This window comes from Gossypium hirsutum, chromosome D13 (genome assembly GCF_007990345.1).
Source record: "Gossypium hirsutum isolate 1008001.06 chromosome D13, Gossypium_hirsutum_v2.1, whole genome shotgun sequence".
Lineage (NCBI taxonomy): Eukaryota > Viridiplantae > Streptophyta > Magnoliopsida > Malvales > Malvaceae > Gossypium > Gossypium hirsutum.
The window spans coordinates 58,007,013-58,031,357 of NC_053449.1; the positions used below are offsets into that span (position 1 = coordinate 58,007,013).

Consider the following 24,345-nt stretch of genomic DNA (forward strand, 5'->3'; position numbering starts at 1 on the left):
AAATTTTTGTGTCAATAAGTTCTGCCAAATTTTCATCATCCCTTTCGGATTCCATCAACTCTACCAGTCTAGAAGTTAACAGCTCTTTTTTCTCTTTTTGACTTCTACGAATTCGATTAGCCCATCTTTCCAAACCTTACACTTTCTAGCTTTTGTAACTAATCTCATGTTGAAGTATCCTAGATACGTCGAACCTCATCAGCGAACGAATCCTCCAAAACCCTCCAAGCTTCGAACTTGAAACTTCTTTTAAGCCACCATTTGTCTTCTCGTTTCGTAATGATAAGCATTGGCAATGATCCGAAAACGAATGCGAAAGATGTTGAATTGAAGCCTCAGCAAATATAGACATCCATTCCTCGGTAGCCACTCATTTATCTAAACATTCTTGAATATTCGTTTCTGACAAATTTCCTCTTTCCTATGTAAACTAGTTTCCAGAATAACCCACATCCAATAGATGACAATCTTCCAACCGTGGAAGCTCCTCAACACTACGCAGATTTTTTAAAAGATCCCACGATTCATCTCTATCCTGTATATAAGGAGTGCCATAAAAACCAGTAAATCTCTATTTGTTACCTTCGTCATTGTCTTCGATTACCACATCAATATGTCTTTTTGAAAAAAGTTGAAGCGTAATATTAACATCCCCACGCCACGCCAAACATAACCCTCCTCTAGAACCAATCGAGTCAACATCAATACCATTAGGAAAACCACAACTTCTTCGGACTCTTTCCATCTTATTCCTATTAAGTCAGCTATTTCTCATGGCGTACGTCGATGATATTATACTTACTGGCAACTCCACTCAAGCTGTTGATGATGTGGTATGTCAGTTGCACAAACAGTTTGCACTTAAAGATTTGGGTCAACTCAGTTTCTTTCTTGGCATTGAGGTGCAACACATGCCTCATGGAATGCTTCTCACTCAGCGAAAGTATGTTCAGGACATTCTTAAAAAAACAGGGATGGAGGGTGCTGCTAATACACCAACGCCTATGGTCAGTTACCCCAAACTCAAACTAGCAACCTCTGATAGTGATCAGACAGTTGATGAACGTCTCTATCGTAGCACTATAGGGATGCTGCAATATCTGTGTGTTACAAGACCCGATATCTCATTTAGTGTAAATAAGCTAAGTCAGTATATGAATCCACCCGGAGAAGCTCACTGGAAAGCCGTTAAGCGTGTTCTTCGTTACTTAGCTGGTACAATAGATCATGGGTTGTTTTTTTCACGTGGACAGTTCAAGTTAGTCTGTTATTCTGACGCAGACTGGGCTTCTTCTGTTGAAGACAGGAGATCTACCACAGGGTATGTTATCCTTCTTGGACCAAACCCAATAGCATGGTGCTCGAAAAAGCAACCCGTCATGTCCAGGTCTTCTACAGAGGCAGAATACCGCAGTTTGGCTAGTTGTGTATCTGAAATATTGTGGGTTCGACAACTGCTAAATGAGGTAGGAGTTTGCATGGCCCATGCACCAACAGTCTGGTGTGACAACACGTCGACAGTATCCATGTCAGCTAACCCAACAAATCATGCCAGAGTAAAACATATTGAAATTGACCATCACTTTGTTCGAGAAAAGGTGGCCGATGGATCACTTCAGGTTAATTTTGTTCCGTCTGCTAATCAGATTGCCGATGTGCTTACTAAGCCTCTAGCTCCCAAGCAGTTTGTAGGTCTGCGCAGTGCTCTTCGAGTAACAACTAAAGATGAGTCGATTGTTTTAGAAAACAGAGAAAATCCGGAGAATGTTAGATTATTATGAGGAAGTCAGTCAGTTGTCAGTTAGTAAGCAGTTAGTTGCAGTTGTTAAGGAAGTTGCAGCAGTTAGATAGTTAGTTAGTTCAGCTGTGACTACTGTATAAATACATACACTGATAGCTCTTCTAAACATGAGAAAGATATACAAAGTTTTCATTGTTCTTCTCATTATAGTTTAACAGGCTCGGCTGGTTATCCATTGGAGGACGCGTGGCAACGTATCTAGCATAGCTCATTGCCACCGAAAGTGAAAATTTTCACTTGGAGGTGTATGAAACGTTTTCTTCCTTGCAAAGGGAGTTAATGTAACGGCCTAGTGTTGCAGATGTGGGGAAATAGAAGATCTAGATCATGTCTTTTTCAATTGTTTCTCTTTTGCTGGCGTCAATGACGTGCATGGTCCCTTGGAGATAAGTGTATTTATGTGGTCATTGAATAATTTAGTTCTCACATTATTTACTTCGTTAATTCGTATCTATAGGACTGGCGTGATTCCTAGTAGGATTTTGGTAGATTGCTAGCTGCTAATGATGCTTTAACAGGTGCTGCTAAGCAGTGGAAGAACCCACCAAGGGGAAGACTAAAATGCAACGTTGATGCAGTAGTTTTTGAAAGTGCGAACGTAACGTTCTGGGCAGCGGTCGTGCGTGATTTCGGAAGCTGTTCTGTCCGTAACTGTTCAAGTTCTCAATTAACCGAAGGGATAGCGATGCGGGAAGCGCTTTATCATAGCTTAAATTGGTGAGTCTGGATGACGTTATTACGGGAGCCGACTATTTTGCGTATTGCTAATGCTTTGAAGCATAAAGTGTTCGACAACTCAAAGTTAGAGTTGCTCGCCTCGAGTTGTTCGGGAGTGCAGCCGCCCAATATTACAAGGGGCCAAAAGAATAAATTTTCAGATTTTAATGTGAACGAAAATTCAGAAAAAGATTTTAATGTGAGAAAAAAATTTCAAGACTAAAATAAATTAATTAAATGTCTAAGGTTTTTAGTTTTTCAGATAAATGTTTTCTCACAAAATTTTCAGTTTTTATTGTATTATATTTTATAAATTTTTTAAAAAAACTCAATTTATTTAGAGCTCAAAAATATTAAAATTTTGAGTTAAAAGCTCATTTTCAGTCTCTTGATAGGGTAGTCTTATTGTCGGCTAACTATTTTGATTGTAAAATTACTCCAGTTTTAATATCAATTTCAATATTGATAAAACAATAGAATATATAAGTTTGGGTGTAACGGATAAATCTATTGGCTCCTCTAATTTTATTAGTTTGATTATCTAATCGTAATAATGAAACTTTCCCTTTAAATAAATATTTATGTGTTTTTAGCGTCTTTTTTCCTTTTAACACAATCCGGTGCATTTGTATAAATTTAAATTACACCACTAAGATTTTCATTAATATAAAGAAACTACTTTATAGTTAAATATGTCGTCATATATATCCAATATACAAAAAAAACAATAAAAAAATATATCATATATGTGAGCGAATGTTGCTAAATCTATTACACCACATTTGGTTCGCTGAAATGAAATAGAGGCGTAATGGGTAATTCTTTTATTTGGTTGAATGGAATGGAATAGAGGCGTAATAGTATTCTTGTGTTTGGTTGAATGGAATAGAGGTGTAACAGCATAAGGAAAAAGGCTAAAATGACTAGGATACCCTTAGCAAAAAATTTTTTAGGTAGATGATTATTGTTATTGTTATTAAATTTTAATAAGATTATTTATATAAATAAGAAATAATTTAATCATATTTTAACATAGTTGTTATTAAATATAATTAAATAAAAATATATAATTTAATAAAATTGTTAATAAATATTCTTATATGAATTTACTAAAATCATAATACTATAAAATATAATTTAAATAATTATTATTAAATATAATTTATAATCTACTTTATTATTTTTAAACTGCAATACATATTTAATGTGGTTAAATATCATTTGTGGAACAAATAATTTAATTATTCTACAATAAAAAAAATATTAGCAGTAATAAATAACTTTAGAATTATATTTTGCATAAACAGAATTTTCATATATTAACAAAAGGTTAAATAAAATTCGTGAAATTCTATGTCACAATCCATATGTTATACAGTTTTGCCACATCAAAAAGTTAGAACATTGTAATGACATACCATCCCAAAATATTACAAACAGAAAATGTTACGAAAATGTCATCAACAAAACCATAATTTTTAATGGTCAGCAAGAAATCTTCTGACCCATTCCAACCGTACATCAGAAGGTAAACTAAAGAAAACGAGCATTTGAGTTGGATGATCTGAAATTTTACTCAATGCTCGAAACCGCTCATCCACAGTTAAATCTTCTATTTCACATAAGGTTGAATATAAATTTGTAGCTTTTTCTTGGATGGTCTGGAATTCTTCTGACATTTGTTGAACTACCACATCAGACGCAATACTCCTACTGATTTGTTCGCCAATGGCCCGCATGTTTTCAGCCAATAAAGTGGCAGCATCATTAACTGAAGAAGAAAAATGACCACTTGCATCAGAATTCTTTTTTTTCCTCTTTGAAGATGAGGAACTCCCTTGGTTTCTATCTGGTTGCGGCTCCGTAGCAGAAACATCCATGTCCTCCAAAGAGACATTAGCATCGCAATCATAGTATTCGTTTCTTCTTCATTAATATCTGCAGTAGGTACATCCTCAGCATTTATTTCTTCAAGAACGTCAGCGGCTGTTTGAGCGTCTCTCCCAGTTGCTTAATCTTTCGCGTATATGGTAGTAAGTTGGTCATAGTAAGGGAAACTACGATGTCTAAACTGACCGGCTTCTTTATGACTCTATAAAAACGAGGAAATCATATTAGTTATAAGTTTGGTAAGAATAAGATAATAAAGACTTGAACTCATTCTTACCTTTAAATAAGAGTCTCAAACCGCATCTTCAGCAACAACGACCTGCCTATGGTCGTCCCAACCAAAACCGCTATTGTTTTGGCCATTAAGCATGTCATACACTATTGATCAATCCCTTTTTAGTAACCTAATCATTGACTCGATATTAGGTCTAGCCTTCAACATTGCATTGGGTAAAGCCTTTTCTAACATTTTTTCTAACTCATTTAAGTAACCGGCTTTGAACCTCGTATCAGCGTTAAATGTCCCAACATTGTGTAAGTCCACCATGCAGGAAACCAATGTTGCATCTTCTTCTGGAACCCATTTCCTTTTGGTTCCTCGAGATGATTGGAAAGGACCATTTGATTCTGAAACACTTGACATAATTATCTTAAGAAAAAAAACAAATTAAAATTAAGTTTAATATCATGAATTAGAATAATTCATAAAATAACATAAAAGGGTTTCCTCCTAATTAATTAGAAAAATTATATTTTTTAATAATTATAATAATCAAATATTTTAAAGCTTAAAATAAGGCCAGCCATTGCACGATCTTTGTTTGCAGGGTTGGACTGAAATAAATATGTGTTAAAAGTTCATAAAAATAAATAAATAAAGGCAAAAAGGAATAAAATCTCAGCAGAATTGCAACTATTTTGGAAATTCATCAAATCTGATTTTGTAAAAATCTCAGCAGAATTGCAACAATTTATATATATAAAATAGAGGGTAAAAACCAATCATTTAACAATTTTATTTGCAACAAATTAACAATTTATTTACCGACTGAAGCATTTAAAAGTTTTTGACAAATTAAAATATAGGGAGTAATTTCTAGATTTTCATAAAGTAGAAGGGTGCAATTCAAAAATTAGACCAATTTGTTTCTTTGTTCCAAAAATTCAGAAAGTAAATATGAATATACACATTTAATTAATGCGTTGTATATGAATATACACTAGTGCAAGCAATCCTATAATTTCGTACAGGTCTCGTAATTGCTCGATTAAAATTTTCGAACCACCTCAACTTAAGAAATTCGATCCCAAATTCAAAATTTTCAATACCAATAAAAATCAACTGATTACATCACCACTTGCAAAATATAACTATAAAAACATTACTATGGAGAAAGCCATAAAAAAAACAGTCCAATTTACTAGAATTGCAATCTAAAAAAACCTCTTGAATTGCAACTAAATGATACGTCTTCAATTGCAACTAGAGCTTCAGCTTGCCAATGATTTATGTCTGGAGCAAATCGGTAGCTAACAGTCCAATGCCTACAAAAGTTCACATTGAACATCAATCTACTGGAACAACAGTGGTCAGATACACCAGGCGCAAGAAATTTAACAAGGGTGCTAATATACAAAAGAATTTACACTTCTAAGCATTCAGAAATCAAATTAAAATCAATTAGTATTAAAATAATTATCACAATATTATTTTGTCAATTAAAGTAGCACAATCGTTAACTGTCAGCCTCCTGGTCACTAAAGGAACACCAAGGTACCTAATAGGCAGCCTTCCCATGTTAACCCCAGTAATTCTAAGAATATCCTCCATTTCCTCTCAAGAATCCCAAAAGCAAAAAATTTCAGTCTTTGCAGGGTTAGGCTTTAAACCAGAAAAACAAATTTAGAATCACATCAGGTAAGTGCTTTGTAAGTCATTTAACCAAAATCCTACTGATACACTCACAAAAAAGCAGAGCAGTATGAGATTGGCCGAAACTCCCTCATACACTATTTTTAACCTTGGGAACTAATACAATTGTGGTTGTATTAAAAGCAGGCAACAACTTAGAGTAATTAAAAAAACACCACTGCTCTAATCACATCAGCGCCTACGATATGCCATGCAACTTTGAAAAAATCCCAGGCCAATGTTTGCATAGTTGGGTGTTGTGAAGGTTCCGGCAATGCGGTTAGATGCAAAACTCCACATGCTGATAGAATGAACATAGATGATTACATAGACAACATCATTCTTGTAGCAGACACAGAACCTAAATAATTACAACATGTCATATAAAACAGCGCAGTTACCAAAAGGCAACCTAGGCACTTGAGGCAGACATACTTCAGGAAGCATTTCCATGTTAATGGTATGCAGCTAATGTTTGTTTACCAATCTAGCAGTCCATTCTGAATTAACCCTACCATTAATACACATGTATTAAAAGTCAAAAGGGAGAAGAGTAATAAGATTTGCTCATGTATATATTACACACTAAAACCATGTCGGATATATGCTTATATCAAAACACTCACACAATTTAACATAGAAGAAGGTTAATTGACATAAATAGAATGTCCTAAAAAGCCTCTGATTGATGCAAACTTACCTCTTTTCAACTTTCAAGGTATTCCACGCCAAGACAAGCTAAAATAAGTTATCATACAATTTCGTTTCATATCAATGTTATAAATAAATACCCTATCCTTAAGAATGACAAAGCATCTTAAATCAGAACATAATGATTCTAAAACTGCTATTGACAATTTATATATAAAAGAGCCAAAATCACCTAGAAGTTGAATCACTAGTAGATATAAGGAAGAAAATGGAAGTACATAGAAAAGAAAGTAGTAACATAAATCTCAGAAAGAAACAAAAATTGAAACGAAAAGAAAAGGTCAACAATTCGGAAACAAACGAGCAATGAACTAAAATTGGGGAGAAGAAGACGAAGAGCTCTCCTTGTCTCTTTTCTATACGCTTTTAACTGTATTTTCCTCGACTCTGGGATTTTTTTATTTGTCTGCTGAAATTGAAAAAAAAAAGATCAAGAATCAAGCCCTAGTTTTCAGAAACCTTAGATGCCAATTTTAAACGATTGTAAACAGAGGTTTAACTAATTTGATGAATCAAGTCTTACTAAAACCTCATTTTAAAGGTGAATGCATGATTCAATTTCAAGAAATGTTGAATCTCTCATCATAGACATAAAAGGGAAAACACGTTGACAGAAAAATGTTAGGGCAGACAATGTTTACCTTGATTGAATTGGAAAGGTTTTCTTGAGGGTTTCTTTGGAGATACTTGTTGGGATTTGAAGAACAGAAGTCTGTTTTTGGACTTGCCTACTCACTGCATTTGAAGAACAGAAGGGTGAGTTTGGTTCAACAAAACAATCAAATGAAAGTGAAATGGGAGCGATGGAGGTCACTTACCTTGCAGCTTCTGTTTGATGTTGGGAGGGAGAGTTCTGGAGGTGGATTTTGGCTTGGGAAGATGAGGGTAAAACAGGGCATAAAAATTGTAAGAATGCTAAACGGAAGTTAATCTGAACTTTGGGCAGGGAATAGAAATCGGTGAGTAAGGAGGAATACGTACGTAATGGGCATTACAGCGAACCAAACGCTGGAATAGGTGGGGCCCACCGATTATACCCATTACATCGAACCAAACAGAGTGTTACTACTTTGTGGTTAGCAAAATTTTGCTTTATCACCTCTCATTCTATTATAAATGTATGCATCCATCCTTACTTCATTTTAACTTAATTTTTTTTTACTTATTTTTAATATTTTCAAACTTTTTAAAAGTTAGTAAATAATTAAATACAAAACATATGGATTTTTTATAGTTAGTTATTACATTTTTAAAGGTAAGTGATAATTTCATTTAGCGGAGTAGGACAGAGCCGGGTAAGTAACTACTACAACCGTTCTATATTGTTAAAAAAATCCCACTCTAACTTTACTTTCCAAAAGAAAAAAAAGCACTTCATTTAGAGCAGGTCTGTTCAAAATCTTCAAAATTAATAGGACCGTTCGAGTTTTACCATCCCTATATATCACATATATAAAATACAATTACTTGATAAAAATAATATACAATCAATAATGAAATGGATAGATAATATAAATTAATTAAATTTAATATTTTAATAATTAAATACAATAAACTCAAATGATATGCAAATTAATATATTAAATATTTTGCATTAATTGCATATCATACTTATAAATTTATTTTATATTTATTATTATTTTTTTATAATACTTAAAATTACCCATAAATCCTCCGTTATTATATCATATTTAAAATTATGAATTAACTAAATATAACTAGACCTGATTCTAAAATTTGGTAGCCCAATTTCCACCCACTGATTTTGTGAAAAAAGGGAAATTAAATTAATTTATTTGGCAATAACAAATGTCAATGAAAAGCAATCCAATCCGTTGAACAAAACGTTGAAAAGGAATCTAAACCTTCGGATGATTGTTGTTCAGACAGCAGTTATTTTGTAATCTAACCCCATCATCTCTTAAGATATAAAGGAAATTGAAAGACAAAGACAAAGAATAAAAAACATTTTTATTCTTTATTTTTAAAAAAAGGCAAAACAAAAGATAAAAGAAAGGGATTTTTCAATTTTCAGTTCGTTTCTCATTTTCTTTGAAAAATATCTAATTTCGCTGTTTTTGTTTGGTCAATCAGAAAACGAATTTAAGACGACGGTTCGGTTTTTGTTTTTGTTTTTGTAAATTTATCCGATTGGAATCTGAGGTTGAGTACGTAATAAGGGAGGGAGAGGAGGTGAAGGGAGAAGAGGAAGAGGACGTTGATTTAGACGGTGTCCTATTGTCTTTTAAAGGAATTTAGGTTTTGAGATATTGAGGTTGGATTAATTTTAATTTTAAATTTACGTTTATAACTGTTTTGATTATGGGATTAGGGAGTAATGGTGGGGAGGATGTGGTGGTGGACGACAGTGATGGAGGAGGTGGTGGTGGTGATGGAGGCGATGGTGTTGATTGCGAAAATGGAGGGAAGTCTTTCGGCTCGGTTTCATGCTCGATTTGCCTCGAAACGGTTACTGATAATGGGGATCGGTCGTGGGCTAAGCTTCAATGTGGGCATCAATTTCATTTGGGTAAGTCAAAATTGTCAAGATTCGGAACTGATTTTTGTCAATGAATTTTTTTTTCTAAAACTGGGCTGGAAAGATCTGAGCTCTGGTTTGCTCATTTGATTTATTGGGTGTGTTTAGTTTTGGTTTGATTGATGATGGAAATGAAGAAATCATAAGGATTGAACCATTTTTATCGCTTATGCTATTTTATAAGCTGAAAAATGAAAATTTAGCTTCATAAACAATGATGATTAATTATATCAGGATCAGTTCAATGGAGCTTTCATATTTCAAATAAGTTGCTCTTTCTTTCTTCTTCTTTTTGTTTTTTCCTGTCAATTGCTATGGCTGATTAACTTTAAAATGTAATTAGTTTTTGCCTTTCTTAGAGACTATTAGTAACCAGGAATCAAATTAGAAGCTAAAGTTTATCTTTGCTTGGATTAGCTATATTATATATTTTGGATGAGCTGCAGCCTGGGAAATGGCTACTGGCAGGGACATTAGTTAATTTTTGAAAGGATTTGAGAGTAGGTATGTTATTTTTGTTGGTTTGGTTGGGAGATAATGTTAGAAAATGATTGTTTAAAATCTGTTTTAAAAGTTCTAATTGATTACTATACTGTTTGTAATGATTGTCATCAGACTGCATTGGTTCAGCATTCAACGTAAAGGGTGCGATGCAATGCCCTAATTGCAGGAAAATTGAGAAAGGTCAATGGCTTTATGCCAATGGTTGCCGTTCATATCCAGAACTTAACGTGGATGATTTGACACATGATGAGGACCTTTATGATCTAAGTTACTCTGAAATGGTAATGGTTTATATTGCCTTGTTTGAATTTACATTTCTTTTCTGCATATCGATATGTTTAACCATCTCATCACTCATCCCTTCCCTTCCACTCCATATCAATTTAAATGAACATCAATTTTGTTGGTTATTTAGTGAGTGAACTTGATTTTTGAAGCTTGCAGTTAATGAACCAAATTTCTTTTTACTGAAGCCGAGTCAGTCTTCTTCATTTGTGTTCCTTAAGTGCAATAATTTCTGCCTAAATGGGAATTTTGACAGATTATGGTTTGAATCACGCTGCCTCTATTCACAGCTTTGCAAACCTATACAATCCTGTCTCCATGTTAGTGTTTGCTTTTTGCCTTCTTTGGCTTTACATGTGCATTCACTTTAGACTTGCAGATAAGTCAAATTGAAAGCTATTTGCTGCTTACTACGAATAAGTCAAATTGAAATCTATTTGCTGTTTACTGATTTAGTGTTTTTTTTTTTAATATTCTTTTGCAGTCATTTGGAGTTCACTGGTGTCCATTTGGAAGCTTAGCACGACTTCCTTCATTCGAGTAAGCATGCACCCATTAGATGTTAAATCTGCGTAGTTTGCTGCTTCAATTTTTCATAGCTGAAATGTTGTGGTTCTTTATCTCTTCTTCAACATCGAATATCTGCCATCTTTTATTTTTTGCATGTAATCTTTGTGACAATAACTGCAAGAGAGAGAGAGAGTATGGTGGAAAGCTGGTATCTTCTTAGTTAAATACTGATTTGTGGTGGCAAAATGGCATTGGAGATCAAGAAAGTAGTGGGTCTGCCTTTCACCCCAACAAAATTTAACATAATACCAGCTTGAGTGTAATGCAAGTATTGACAATTTAAAATCTGAAACTGATGCGAACCAACTTCAAAAACTTATGTTGATGATTTTCTCTGTCAGTTGCGAATTCACTCTGTATAAGATACTACCAATATTTAATAGGTTTAAGCACCAGACACGTCTTTGGGCTGGAAGGATTTCCTGATCTTAAAGTTAATGGTATAGAGTATCATGGCATAACTACAGCCTATTGTTTATTTCATTGGAAGTTACAAAGTGCTTATTATTCTAGGTTGGAAAAGCTGCTGTAGTATAGTGTTCCCATTTATTTATTTAACACGCATCATTGGAGTTTTGTTTGCCTAAATTCTTGTCTTGTTCAAGTTTCAATCATGTTCTCTCCTTAACATATCTTTTTTTTCTCTCTCTTTTTCCTGTTCTTTTTTCAGGGTAGGAGAGTTTTCATCAACCTCATGTAAGATTTTTCCTTGTTTTTCAAGTAGTGTTTGTCTGTTGTGGGTTTTAGTGGGGCCTGATATGCTGATTATAAGTTACCCTGGAATGCAGATCATGAGTTACTGGGACAGCAAGCCATCTTTGCTGAACATTCAGCATCTGCTGCTCATCCATGTCCGTATGTAGCTTACTTTGGACCAACGGTTCATCCCTCATCCTCAAATTCCGGTGGAAGTGTTTCAGATAGTTCTAGTTTCAACGGTCACTGGAATGGTCCATCAGTGCCTAGTGAGATGCCTACATCTTATGCTTTTCCTGCGATGGATCTCCATTATCATAGTTGGGAGCATCAGTCCACTCCATTCTCCACATTTAGCAGCCGAATAGGCAGTTCTGATCAACCTTCAAATCCGCCTATAAATCAAAGGTTCACCAGGAGCAGTTCTGATACACCAAGATCAGCATCTTTTATGCATCCGCTTGTTGTTGGCCACAGGTATTCCTCAACATGACTGACATTTGTGATTCGATTGAGTTTTTACCTTTCTTTATGGAAAATAGAACATCTGTAGAAAATTTCACCATTTTGTTCAGCAACAGAGCAACCATTTTCTAGAAAAACAGCATCGATCTCTCCCCTTGAAGGGACAACTCCTTCAAAAAGAATTGCTTAAATGAGACACATAGGGAGCATAGAGCTTGATTTTATGTCTGCTGCTTCCTTTTGTAGACTTAAATATCATTCAGAAAACAAAACTTTTGTTGCATGGTCTCATTTTTGTATGGAAGCTTTTTTATCTGCTGCTGATTATTTTAATCCAATTGCTGTAATGCTGCAGTTCTGGTGCAAGAGCAGGGAGTTCCGTTGCTCTGTCATTGATCCCTCCTTACCCTGGTAGCAATGCTCGGGCCCGTGATAGAGTTCAGGCTCTCCAGGCATACTATCAACAACATCCCAGCAATTCGCCAACCATACGGACACCCATTGTTTCTGGCTCCAGAAGGTCAAGCGGTCATAGAAATCATGCTCAAGCTGGACCCGCAGCCTCATCATCTGACCAAGTGGGTGGCTTCTATTTTATTCCGTCTGGTACATCAGGCCGTAACTTTCAAGAGGCAGAAAATCCTTTGTCAACTCGGTTCCATCCTTGGGAAAGAGATCATCTTTCTCCATTTTCGCTAAACCAGGTTGACAGAGAATCGGGTTGGAATACATTCCATCAATCTGCTACTGGTGCACCAGATCCCGGCATAAGATCCAGCAGTTTCCGCCAGAGGTACGGATCTGAGAGGATGCAATCACAAAATCATTCGTAGCTTATATCTTCGTCCTTTACACCCTTATTGGGTGAAGCGAACTACCCTACTATGAATGAAACCAAAAATGTTTTATGTATGCTTTGAGAGACGATATATGGTGCTTGAGACTGTCAATCTTGGCAGGCTGGAAAACTGAGGTGGCCCCCGAAAAGAAAACAATCATTTTGGTAGGCCCATGGTGTTTGTGCTGGATTTGGCTTCCCTTTGGCTTTGAGGATATATCTAATAAAATCTCAGGAAATCGATTATTTGATAGTATAACTGGATTGCACATTAATAATTGCACCGAATGAATCCAGGCTTACAGTAAAATTACGATATTCGCTAATAAGTAGACTGGGTCTAGGCTTAAGCAAGTTGGCAAAAGTTCTAATTTAGGTGTTCATTGGCAAAATTAAAAACCAAAATTTCAGGGCATTTCTTAAACTCTTTCCCGGCATAGGTGTGTGGACAGGACGAAGTTACTTGGGTTCAGTTCACTGGAACCAGTTGAACTCAAAAAGTATCCAAGCCACTACTAATCCAATTAGAATCATAATTCATAAGTCGAGAGCTATTTTTAAAAAAAAAAATATTCATATTAAAAAGCTTCAATTCGGACTGAAATTTGAAAAGAATAATGAACCCACATTGCCAAAGCCGTGACCTTGTTGATTCATAAAGAAACTCCTCTTACAGGCACAGCTAAAGGATGATTCAACTTTACAATCACTCTGGAACATACACTCTTATTTCCTAAAAAAAGAATGACCATTCAAGTCATTCCTTGCATCAAACGATATCTCCTGAAAATAAGCAGTAAAAACCGGGTGGATATGGAGGGTTTAAGAAAGAAGATCCATACAAGTGGGTATAAATTCAAGGATTCAATTATGAAGTACAAGCCATAATGATGAATCATGATGCAGCAGTTGATGTTATAATCCAGCTAAAGTTCAAAACTACCATGCATGATTGGTCAAAATGTGAATATAAACTCTAGTTCATGCTAAGAAAATATTACAATCAGCTAAAAGAGATAATCTTGTGATCATCGCAGCTCAATCCAATTTCAATCAGATTTCACCTGTCAACCACACCGCATTTATCAGAATCAAGCAGGGATAAATCAATGATGGGAAATCTATAGGAAATTGAAATTAAGATTTAAAGTAACCTACCGATGGTGAACGAGAACGAGATAAACTGCGACTCCGGCTCCAGCTAGGGCTGCGGTTTGGTGGAGTTCTGCTTACATGTTTACTGCGAGGCTGCATGTTAAGTAATTGCAAAAAACCAAGCTTTCAGAACAATCGATAATATCTCCCTAACAAATTGAAATAACTACAACTGAATTAGATTCAACTTACAGATGGAGTTGGTGATCTGGATATGGAGCGAGATCTGCAAAAATTTCCACAAACAATTAAGTAAACACCCAAAACAATCTCTACTTTCAATGCCAACACCACCTCGGAGTAGGATATAATTGTAAAAATGGAATATATACCATTGATATTAAGCAGCAACCAGCAGAAGAAATTAATCCACTACATCTTTACAGGAGGTCATGACAACTTAAAACAAGAGAGAAAACCAGTAGAACAATGAAAGACAGAAATACTAAAAGCAATGGAGAACATCATCCAATTTTCTATCGTCAAACACAAAAGACATTCCTGAGCACAAATTAGACAAATGTTGGAGTCCCAAGTTTCTGTCATATTCCCCGATTGAGGACAACAGAGTAGCAAAACTAAAAGAACTTAATTCAAGATGGTCCACCTAACCCCATGCATTATATGCTGTTCCAGTCAAGCTCTCTTTGTGTTCTATACATCAGAACATATTAGAATTTTAACGGTTTCCATAGGTGCTCGACAACAACAATAGAATTACCTCAACAAGAAAAGAATTGCAGGCATTCAAGCACCACATCCCATCAAGTTCCTAACATCCAATCCCCAGATTGCCGCAAATTGCCAGATCTAGCAAGGAAACAAGGCAGCCCTTATGAAAAAGGAATGAAAGCTGGCGAACTAAGTAAACCTTTTTCTCAATTACCCCCCCCCCAAGTTTGGATTCTTTTTCTTTTTTTAATTTTAATCTGATAAAAGATGCTTTTATCTCCCATTCAATGTGACAATAGGTAGCTGAAGCATCCCTATAGGACATGCTCTAGGACTTCTATAAGCAGTAGCATGAAATCTTATAAAGACTTGGCTACTTTTAAGGAAGCTTAGATTCATGTAGTGGTATAAGCAATTCAATGTCTACACAATATCTAAGGTTCCTAATCCTTTCTTTCTCAAAGCCAAAAGCTAGCATCCAGTCAAACACCAAAAAAATTATAAAAAGTTGACACCATGCACAAAGAGCATGAAAAATGCACCTCAAAATTCTTTTAAGGAAAGGTTCAGTATCAATGAAGTACTCCAATTATATAAAAGGGCCAAAAGAAAAAGAACTGAATGGCAAATAGAGTCCAATTTCTTCGGTACAAAAGAAATTTTTGCTTTTAGCAGTAGAGAAAATGCCAATAAAAACCAGTTGAGAATAAAAGCATCAACACCACAATGAAATAATAAACTTACACAATACCTTGAATAGGAGCGGGCTGGTGACACTGAATGGGAACATGGTGAAACCGATCTAGATACAGATGGAGACTGACTGGTGTATCGGGCCCGAGGAGACTTGCTGTAGGATAGGTCACATAAAGTAACACGAATATGGTGAGAAACATAACCAAACATTTATTTTCACCAAATGATAAAAGACTAACCTCCTGCTCCTGCTCCTGCTCCTGCTCCTACTACTATAACTGCGGCTACGACTGGGGCTTCGACTATACGGGCTACGACTTCTAGAGTAGCTGCGCCTAGAATCATATCTTGAATCATATTTCTTCACCTAAATAAAAAAATTAGATATATGATCAAGCAGTGTAGCACAAGCATCAACCAAGAAGTAAATATGCAACATAGCATACCCGTATGTAAGCCCGGCTAAAAGCATTCCGAAACTCAGAGTCATCAAGCTTCCTTATCTGCAGCCCAATAGAAATCATTTAAAAAAGTATCCCCATTCATTGTTAAGGAGGTTAAAACACTACTCAAACCCCAATTCCAGATAAAAGAAGTTAAAACTTAAAAGTGACAAGGTTAAAGCACAGCAGCTTACAGCATATTTCATGTCATCATAATTTGTGTAATCTACAATCCCTGTCATGCCTGCAAAGAAATTGCTATAATATTTAGAAAACAGCCACATAACTTTCAAGATAAAAATGCAGGTTCAACTTGCAATGTATCATGTTGATATAAATACAAAGAATCTAATTTGTATAGCCCTATGATTCTCACAAAACCAATTCAGTGTGATGCTACAGAAATCTGAGCTTTTTCAACTAATAGTAATGGAATGAGGTGTTGATGCAATAAATAGCATGATAAGAATTATTCTTCTTACCTCCACGATCACGAAACACTTGAGAGAAACAAACATCCCCCGCTTTGCGCATGTGATCCTGATCATAGGGCAAAAACCATATAACAAGTACAAACCAGATCAAACGACCTACTTCTATGCATTTAAAATACCTTTAAGCAAAGTTCCTTTACTCCTCCAGATGGAGTATAATTAAAGAATTCTACCAAAATTTTATTATCATTCACCATATTATTATTTATGCACTTGTAATCAAAACAACTGAAGAAGAAACATTAGTTAAACAACTCACCTTTAGGTCTTGCCATGAGGCAGAAGAAGGCAAACCAGTCACCAGAACTGCAGATAAAGGGATAATAAGATTAACTTGAACAGCAAGCAATTTTGCAAACTACAAAGACAGTGTTGAACGCTATAACATACCACGATAGTCAGTGCGTCTGGAAGGTCCACGGCTACTGCTACCACTGTAACTGCTATGGCGATCCACAGATGATGACGGCCTTCGACCACCATGAGCAAGTTCAACCTAAAAACAGAATACACATGGTTAGATAGGCAAAAGTTTTTAAACTAAAAAGAGACTATAACCTGGAAAAAATAAACAAGGAAAGATTTTAACTACTAACCCGTAAATAATACCCATCAAAGTCATAGCCATCTCGACCACGGATTGCATCTTCGGCATCACGAGGATCCTCAAACTGCAATTATCCGTTAAGAATACTAAAACCCGAAAATTGATTTCTTCTTTCCTTTGCCTCGCAATAATAAAATATAAAAACTCACCTCAACAAAAGCATAACCAGGTGGCCTTGGTGGGATCTTCAAGTCAATATCAACAATGGGCCCATACTGCAATATAGAAAACACAAAAGAAGCAACAAAAACAAATTAAACAAACAAGAGAAAAGAAAATGCATTGAACAGTTATGGAAACCCATTATTGTAGCTTTAAGCTAAAATTGTCGAATATAAAGAAACCTTCCATTATTTTCTTCACCCTCACTACCCACAAATAAACCTATAAAAACAATTCAAGACAATTTTTACAGTACAGTACTGTTTGCATATTTCCAGTAAGCAGTGAAGAATTAAAAATATAGCTTAAATTAAGAAAACGGAAACAAGAAAAGAAATTAAAACCTTGTAAAATAAATCTTCGACTTCTCTCAAACGTGTGTCACCGGGCAGATTGCCCACATAGAGCGTACGGCTTGAGCGGCCCATTTTCCCTGCAACAAAACAATTTATTATAATATAAAATTAAATTTTAGTCTCAGCTAATTTTAATTGCAAAAAAGTTATATGAAGAGCTTTTCAATCACCATTAAACAAATACTAAAGAAAGCTAAATACACACAGAAAATAAATATAGTAAGAGAAAAAAGAGTTACCTTGGAAGAGAGAGTTGAGCGAGAATGGTGTAAGATTAAGGGAAGTTTGGTTTCAAAGGTGATTAGATTATTCTGGAAGGCTTTCGTGGCTTTGGAGGAGTTGATATTAAAAGCGCTACTAAAGAAGGAAGAGAGACGGGATTCTAGTTTCTTCTTACGTTGTTGTCACGCGTTCCTGTTTTTTATTCTTTTGTCTTACACTTTCAGATTCGCAACCGTTGGATTTCCAGATATAGCTAAATTACGGTTTTACTCTCCACTTTTTATGAAAATTACCTATTGCCTAGATCCTGGCCCAGTTCATGTTGGCCCATTGAAGTACCCTCTGTGTATGCTAACAATGTTGTTGAAATCAGATTAAATTATCTTATTCAATATAATAAGAGTAAATTTAGATAGACGGATTGTGTATCCACATTTATCGCACTGTGCTGCTGTTCTATATAAGTTGGATAGATCCATCCAGGGGTGAAGTTAAAAAAAAACTTTAGGGGCCAAAATTAAATTATAATTTTTACGATAGTAAAATTGTAATTTCATCGTTTGAATAGATTGTATCTTTATAATTTTTAAAGGATTAAATTAAATTTTTATCATTTTTAGAGAAGACAACGTGCAATTTTATCTTTACTAATCTAAAATTTTAAAAATTTTAAAAAACTTAAATAGAAAATTTTTCATTTTAAGGGATGTAATACTCAATTTTAGCCCGGACTCACATATGGAAACATAATCTTCGAGGATATGCAATCTTAGATATGATATATGCAATCTTAGATATGATATGTAATCTTAGAAGATATGATTTTGTAATCTTAGAGATTTAATTTGTAGATACCCTTTAATCTTCACCGTTGATGTAATTGATCTGTACCGTTGGATTTGGGGAGGCTCAGCTATAAATAGAGGCCTCTCCCTTCATTGAAAAGAGAGAAAAAAAGTCAATAAAAAAAAGGAGAACGATTGGCAGTTTTTTAAAGGTGGCTTACTGTTTTTTTTCTTTTTCGATTATTTTTTACTTATTTACGATTTTAAAAAAAGGGAGAAGGTGATACCACTGCGAATTTTATTTATTTATTTATTTAGCCCTAATAAAGGGACGCGTTTCAAAGGATGGATATATTTTCCCATTTGAGGCCTATGAGTTATTCGCGCCTTTTAATTGGGCCATTCATTTTTTTCCCTCTAATTCTGTTTTAGTTGCAATTTAATCCCTTTTGTATTTGTGCCTTTACTAATTAATTTATTATTATTATTTATTAATCCTATTATTATTTGTACTATTATTGTTATTATTATTTTCATTATTTCTTCTTATCAGTTTACTTAAATTTCATGCGCATAGTTTTATCTTACTATGTATTTTTTTTACATTACTATTATATGTCATTATTTAATTTCATAAATATATTTTTCCTATTCCTTTTATATATTTGCCTCCAAATATGGTATATCTTCAACGATTTTGGTTTTATTTTTTTTTATTCATTTAAATATATTTCTATATTTTGATAGATTTATATAATCATATTTTTTTACGATACCATACTTTGTATATATACATAGATATTAAATTATTCTTGTTATAAATTATAGATTTCATTTTTGTCTTATTACCATATATAACTTTCCTCTTAAAAAAAACTAGTTTATTATATTTTACCTATTTTAATGTATTTCGTTTACATCAAATTATTTTTTACATATATTATTGTATATTATTATTAAGTCTTCTACTTTTTTAAATATACATATTTTACATATATCACTTTTTTTCCTATATAATGTTTAGTTAACAGTTTATCAAGATATTATTATTTCACGTAGGATTTATTTCTTTTGAAAATTAGCTTTTAATTCATTACCTTTCGATTGCCAATATGGTGCAAGATTGTTGTACTTGTTATTGCGACATTATTACACACATTCAATATCACATTACATCATCTTCTTATTCAAATTAAAAAAAAATAGGACTTTTCAAAATTGAGATAATGCTTGTATTTAGGATTTTCAAGGAAATTGAGCCCTAACGTATTGGGTTCTGATTTTCTTCGTTAAATCTAACAATCGAGCATTTCTCTTTAATCAAAAAATAAGAACTCATTATTAGGAATTCAACACGTTGTGTCCTAACGTATTGGATGTGACGCATTGATTTCTTGAAATAAAGATTTTTTTCTAAAAAATAATAAAGGAAATATTCTGAGTTTGGGATTTTGGAGGAATTATGCCCTAACGTATTGGGCCGCGATTTCTTAAATCTTGAATAAATGGATATTCTTTTAAATTTTTATTACACAAGTATTCTGGCCTAATTCATTTTTTAGGAAATTAGAATGTCGTGCCCTAACGCATTGAGTGTGGCATTTTCTTTCTCTGAAATGATAAGGGTCTTAATACGTAATGTTTAAGAGTTTTTGCTAAGGATTATATTTTTCAAATTTTCGACATTAAGACATTAATTAATTAACTAGGTACCAATTTTTGGGCGTTACGAGGGTGCTAATCCTTGCTCGAACGTAACTGACTCCCGGATCCGTTTTTCTAAAACTCGTAGACCAAAGCTGTTTTTTTAGGTGATCCAATCACACCTTAATAAAAGATTGGTGGCAACTCCCAATTTTCATTTTTTAAAGTCGACAACCTAAAATTTTTGTTTTTTCAAAAAAATGGTTTTGACAAGGGAGATCAGGGATCTTGCCAACTCCCCTAGCTATGCCTTTGAATTCATCCTTGTTCCGTTTTAATCTAATTTTTGCCACTTATCTTTAATATTTTAAATTTTTTAAGTTAGATAAAATATTATACATAATGCTTAAAAAATATTTTAACATAAAATATATGATTTATTTTTTATATTATGTTATTACACTTTTACCATTTTAATAGTTTATATATACAATAGTATAATGATAATTTTATATAGCGGAGTGGGTCGAGGTGAGATAAGCAATTATCGTAATCGCTTTATACTATAAAAAAAATCCACTCCCCCTTGCCCTATATCCACTTTCAGACAAGAAAATTCATTCCATTCAAAACGAATCAATTCAAAATCCATCCATACATAATATCCTTCATCACCTTTTTATTTGATTTTTCATCACTAGTTAAAATATATAATGCTAAACATTTTAAATAATTTTTATTTTGGAAATATTAATGCAAACAACATTTTTGGTAATGATAAATGAGATTTGAAATCTAAAATTTTGTGCTGAATTTGTTTCTATATTTTTCAGGGTAAAATATAAAAATAGTCACGTTTGTTTGCTTTAGATTACATTTTAATTATTTATATTTGAAATGTTACATTTTAGTAACTTATGTTATCGTTTTGTTACAAAGTGGTCGCTCTATCGTTACCTCCCTAACAATGGTCCTACATGGCAGTCCAAATGGGTTTTAAATGCCAACTTGGATGTCCTACATGACAGTCCAAATTAAATTTATTTAATTAAAAACCTATTTTCATCCCAACTGGACATCCAAGTTAGCATTTAAAACCCATTTGGACTGTCACGTAGGACTGCCGTTAGAGAGGTAATGGAGTTTAATGGTAGAGTGACCATTTCGTAATAAAACGATAACGTAAATGACTAAAACGTAACATCTCAAACATAAGTGACTAAAATGTAATATGAGGCAAACAAAAATGACTATTTTTATAGTTTACCCTATTTTTTATTTTTAATTAAAAAAATATAAAAACATGTTTATTTCATATTTTTATATAATAGAAATACGAGGAATAAAATAGATTTTTTACATTTATATCGATCCAAATTAGGATATTAAATTTAATATTTGAAAAAGTATATATATGTTTTTGAACCATAATCAATTCATTTAAAATTAGAAACTCTTGTTTTCATAGTTTTGAGTTAACTTGATACATAATTTAGTACTTGCACTTGAGTTTGACATTTTTTTTAATGTGATAACCGTACTTAACAAAAAATATAAATTTTAATACTATGTTAATTTTTAATATCTAATTTAGGTTTCCATCAAATCAACTTAAAATCAAATTAAATTATCAAATATATTTAATAAATTAAACATAAAATTAAATAAATTAATAAAATCATGAAATTTTTAAACATAATAATATTAATTTTTTACAATAAAAAATTCCCACGTGGCACAGTCAACCTCGTAGGAAAATTAGTCAACATTTGGTAACACGCAAGATTTTCGACCGCCCACATCTTTATTTTCTTTCGTCGACAATTTCGCTTTCCCTTCTCTCTTTCTATATAAGCTGTAATAAAAGGAAAATACTTCCAATTGTTTCCCTCTTTTTGTTTGTATCCGTGTCTCTCGGGAAGGCTTATTTTCTCTCCACAATAATGGCGGAATCCAAGAGCAAGTTTGAATCCATAAGGGAATGGGTTGTTGATCACAAACTTAGAACTGTTGGTAATTTTTTACGTTTTCAATTTCACATTTTTTATTGGAAAAATATATATTATGAGTTTCTTTTGTTAGGATCTTAATTTTTTGGGGTTTGTTTTCAAACAAAAGGTTGTTTGTGGCTTAGCGGGATTGGGGGTTCCATTGCTTACAATTGGTCTCAACCTAACATGAAACCCAGCGTTAAGATCATTCACGCTAGGTAAATCTGTTATTCTTTTATCCTTTTTAATTTAATTTTGTTTGGTTATTGGGATTTATATGTCTTTCTTTGTATTCATGCAAAATAGTATTAGAGGGATAGTGTTATAAAAATTATTGCCTTTTGTCTTGTGTGTTTGAAAATTTTATAATGCTTTTTCTTTTTGGGTATATTACAAATTGTGGGAAGGGATGTCATTGCCAGGGACTTCGTATGCGAACATAGAGCTCCTAACCTAAGCATCCTCTATTCCTCTTGGGTCATAAAATGGTTTGTATTTTAGTGTTTCTAGATGTTGTTTTCAATTAGACAAAGCAAATATATCAACCATCTCTGCTAGGTAATGAGATAATGCCATGTTTGGTGCCTTATTTTGATTGTTACTGCTTGCATGATATGAATTTGGTATTAGGAAGGTTGTATTGCAGAATGGTTCATACACCTCCTTGAAGAGCTGGGTTCAATCCCCCAGTCCCCCCTCCCCAATATCTTCCTAGGTCTTGGCCTCCTGTATACCAAAAAAGAAGTTTTGAGAACATTTTAGGGTCTCTCTTTCAACATTTTTATTAGCGCTGTGGTAATTTGTTATGTTAGGACCTTTTTGTAGAAATTTATGATACTTGATTGAATGAACTTTAAAGACTACTAGAAAACTATTTTTTGTAAATCATGAAAGAATTTGAACTGTTGGAGTGATTTTCGTTAGTTTATTGTGAGGAGATTCTTATAAGTTATTTTGAATATACTACGATACGATATTTTGCTTGAGCTTTATGTGATACTGTTTGTTTCATTTTGCAAGTTTGCTTGAATGCTTACCTCTTAGTCTTTTATGCTTAAAAGATGACAAGAATGGTTAAGTTTTTATTTTGGCGGGGGTTCAAGGGTTTACGAGCATAGTAGTTCTGTCTTTTTACATTTACAAGATTGAAAATCTGGTTTACTCTGCTTTTAACTTTTGAAAAGCACACCCTTAGCTAAAAAATGGCTTTTTTGGGTGGAGGGTTTGAAGGTGTTATGAATTCTGTGTCTTACATGTGCAAGATGGCATCTTCATGTTGCTTAGACACAAACCTTAATGTTCGCTTAATCCTTCTTGTTCGAGCTGGACTTTCATTGTGTCTACCCGAGCTTTTGATTTCTACACCTTTATTTACTTACTGTCCCTCATTGGTAACTCATTGTCATCTGCCTTTATTCAGGTTGCATGCACAAGCCCTTACATTGGCTGCATTAGCTGGTGCTGCAGTAGTCGAATACTATGATCACAGGAACAAGCCGAAAGCCGATCCTTATGCAAAGTACCTTCCACACGCACACAAAGAGTAGGTTTGTCTTGATTAATTAAGCCCCATTCGCATCACATTCTTTTCACCTGTTTACCTTATTTACATAAACATAAATGTGGGGCTTGCAAGTGGGTTGATATTAAGTTTTTATCTCTGAATTTACACAAAACACGTGTTGTTTTCATCATCCATTGATGGATGGCTAATTCCTATTTGTATTAAACATTGATTATGGAAATTGATTGATTGAATTTTTAGCCAATTGGCAAATGAAAGTTCAGTTTCACCATCTAATTTATAGGATAAAACTTTATTTTGTTTCATTACCAACTTAGGTAAAATGCTGTTAATTTATACATTTTGTAATGCTTATGTTCTTGTCTTGCAATTATTGATATTTATGTTGGATGGAGTGAAGTATAAAATTTTGAGTCAAACACTTATGTGGGTCTAAAGTCTAAACAAAAGGCAAAGGTTGATGCACAACAGGCCAAGACTTGGTCAAGTCTTGACCCTTTTGTTATTATCCTTTTGGCCAACCTACCTTGACTTCTTCTTTCATTGCCACAATTATGGCAGCCAAAGTGGAAACAAGTTTTTAAACTGGAAAAGATATTCAAGGGATGTAACATGGATTATTAGCATACTCATGGTGGAGTTTTTAACTTCTGAAATGTATTTTT

General features: G+C 33.7%; 3 protein-coding genes and 1 long non-coding RNA gene across 9 annotated transcripts; 2 read left to right on the top strand and 2 right to left on the bottom strand.

The window, feature by feature from the left end:
* Nucleotides 1-3,901: 3,901 nt before the first annotated feature.
* Nucleotides 3,902-8,100, bottom strand: LOC107888317 (uncharacterized). Of its 2 annotated transcripts, none has more exons than XR_001681341.2 (4): nt 7,850-8,100; nt 7,673-7,766; nt 4,686-7,437; nt 3,902-4,610 (listed from the first exon to the last, which is right to left on the bottom strand). It is a non-coding gene; the product is annotated as an uncharacterized lncRNA (long non-coding RNA). The 2 variants fall into 2 exon arrangements; XR_001681340.2 differs by having other exon boundaries at nt 4,686-7,440.
* Nucleotides 8,101-8,870: 770 nt separating this feature from the next.
* On the top strand, nt 8,871-13,184 carry LOC107888318 (E3 ubiquitin-protein ligase RFI2). Its single transcript, XM_016812386.2, has 6 exons — nt 8,871-9,561; nt 10,186-10,355; nt 10,844-10,899; nt 11,600-11,625; nt 11,718-12,102; nt 12,446-13,184. Exons 1-6 carry the CDS (start codon nt 9,354-9,356, stop codon nt 12,921-12,923), a joined length of 1,323 nt encoding a protein of 440 aa, XP_016667875.1. The 5' UTR covers nt 8,871-9,353; the 3' UTR covers nt 12,924-13,184.
* A 565-nt stretch (nt 13,185-13,749) lies between these two features.
* Nucleotides 13,750-17,903, bottom strand: LOC107888319 (serine/arginine-rich splicing factor SR30). Of its 5 annotated transcripts, XR_001681342.2 has the most exons (15): nt 17,753-17,903; nt 17,502-17,590; nt 17,145-17,210; nt 16,985-17,059; nt 16,779-16,884; nt 16,648-16,694; nt 16,377-16,434; nt 16,089-16,138; nt 15,898-15,954; nt 15,691-15,818; nt 15,507-15,605; nt 14,805-14,893; nt 14,416-14,482; nt 14,276-14,309; nt 14,084-14,176 (listed from the first exon to the last, which is right to left on the bottom strand). XR_001681342.2 is itself a non-coding variant. In XM_041109281.1 (14 exons), the coding sequence occupies exons 2-14, from the start codon at nt 17,583-17,585 to the stop codon at nt 13,978-13,980; spliced, it is 903 nt and encodes a 300-aa protein (XP_040965215.1). In that variant the 5' UTR covers nt 17,586-17,590; nt 17,753-17,903; the 3' UTR covers nt 13,750-13,977. The 5 variants fall into 5 exon arrangements, 2 of the variants coding, with proteins under 2 accessions (XP_040965215.1, XP_016667876.1); XM_041109281.1 differs by lacking the exons at nt 14,416-14,482; nt 14,805-14,893 and adding an exon at nt 13,750-13,992 and having other exon boundaries at nt 14,087-14,176; nt 15,507-15,607; nt 15,699-15,818; XM_016812387.2 differs by lacking the exons at nt 14,416-14,482; nt 14,805-14,893 and adding an exon at nt 13,750-13,992 and having other exon boundaries at nt 14,087-14,176.
* Nucleotides 17,904-21,960: 4,057 nt separating this feature from the next.
* Nucleotides 21,961-23,924, top strand: LOC107888320 (uncharacterized). Its single transcript, XM_016812388.2, has 3 exons — nt 21,961-22,177; nt 22,283-22,373; nt 23,576-23,924. Exons 1-3 carry the CDS (start codon nt 22,108-22,110, stop codon nt 23,700-23,702), a joined length of 288 nt encoding a protein of 95 aa, XP_016667877.1. The 5' UTR covers nt 21,961-22,107; the 3' UTR covers nt 23,703-23,924.
* Nucleotides 23,925-24,345: the final 421 nt, after the last annotated feature.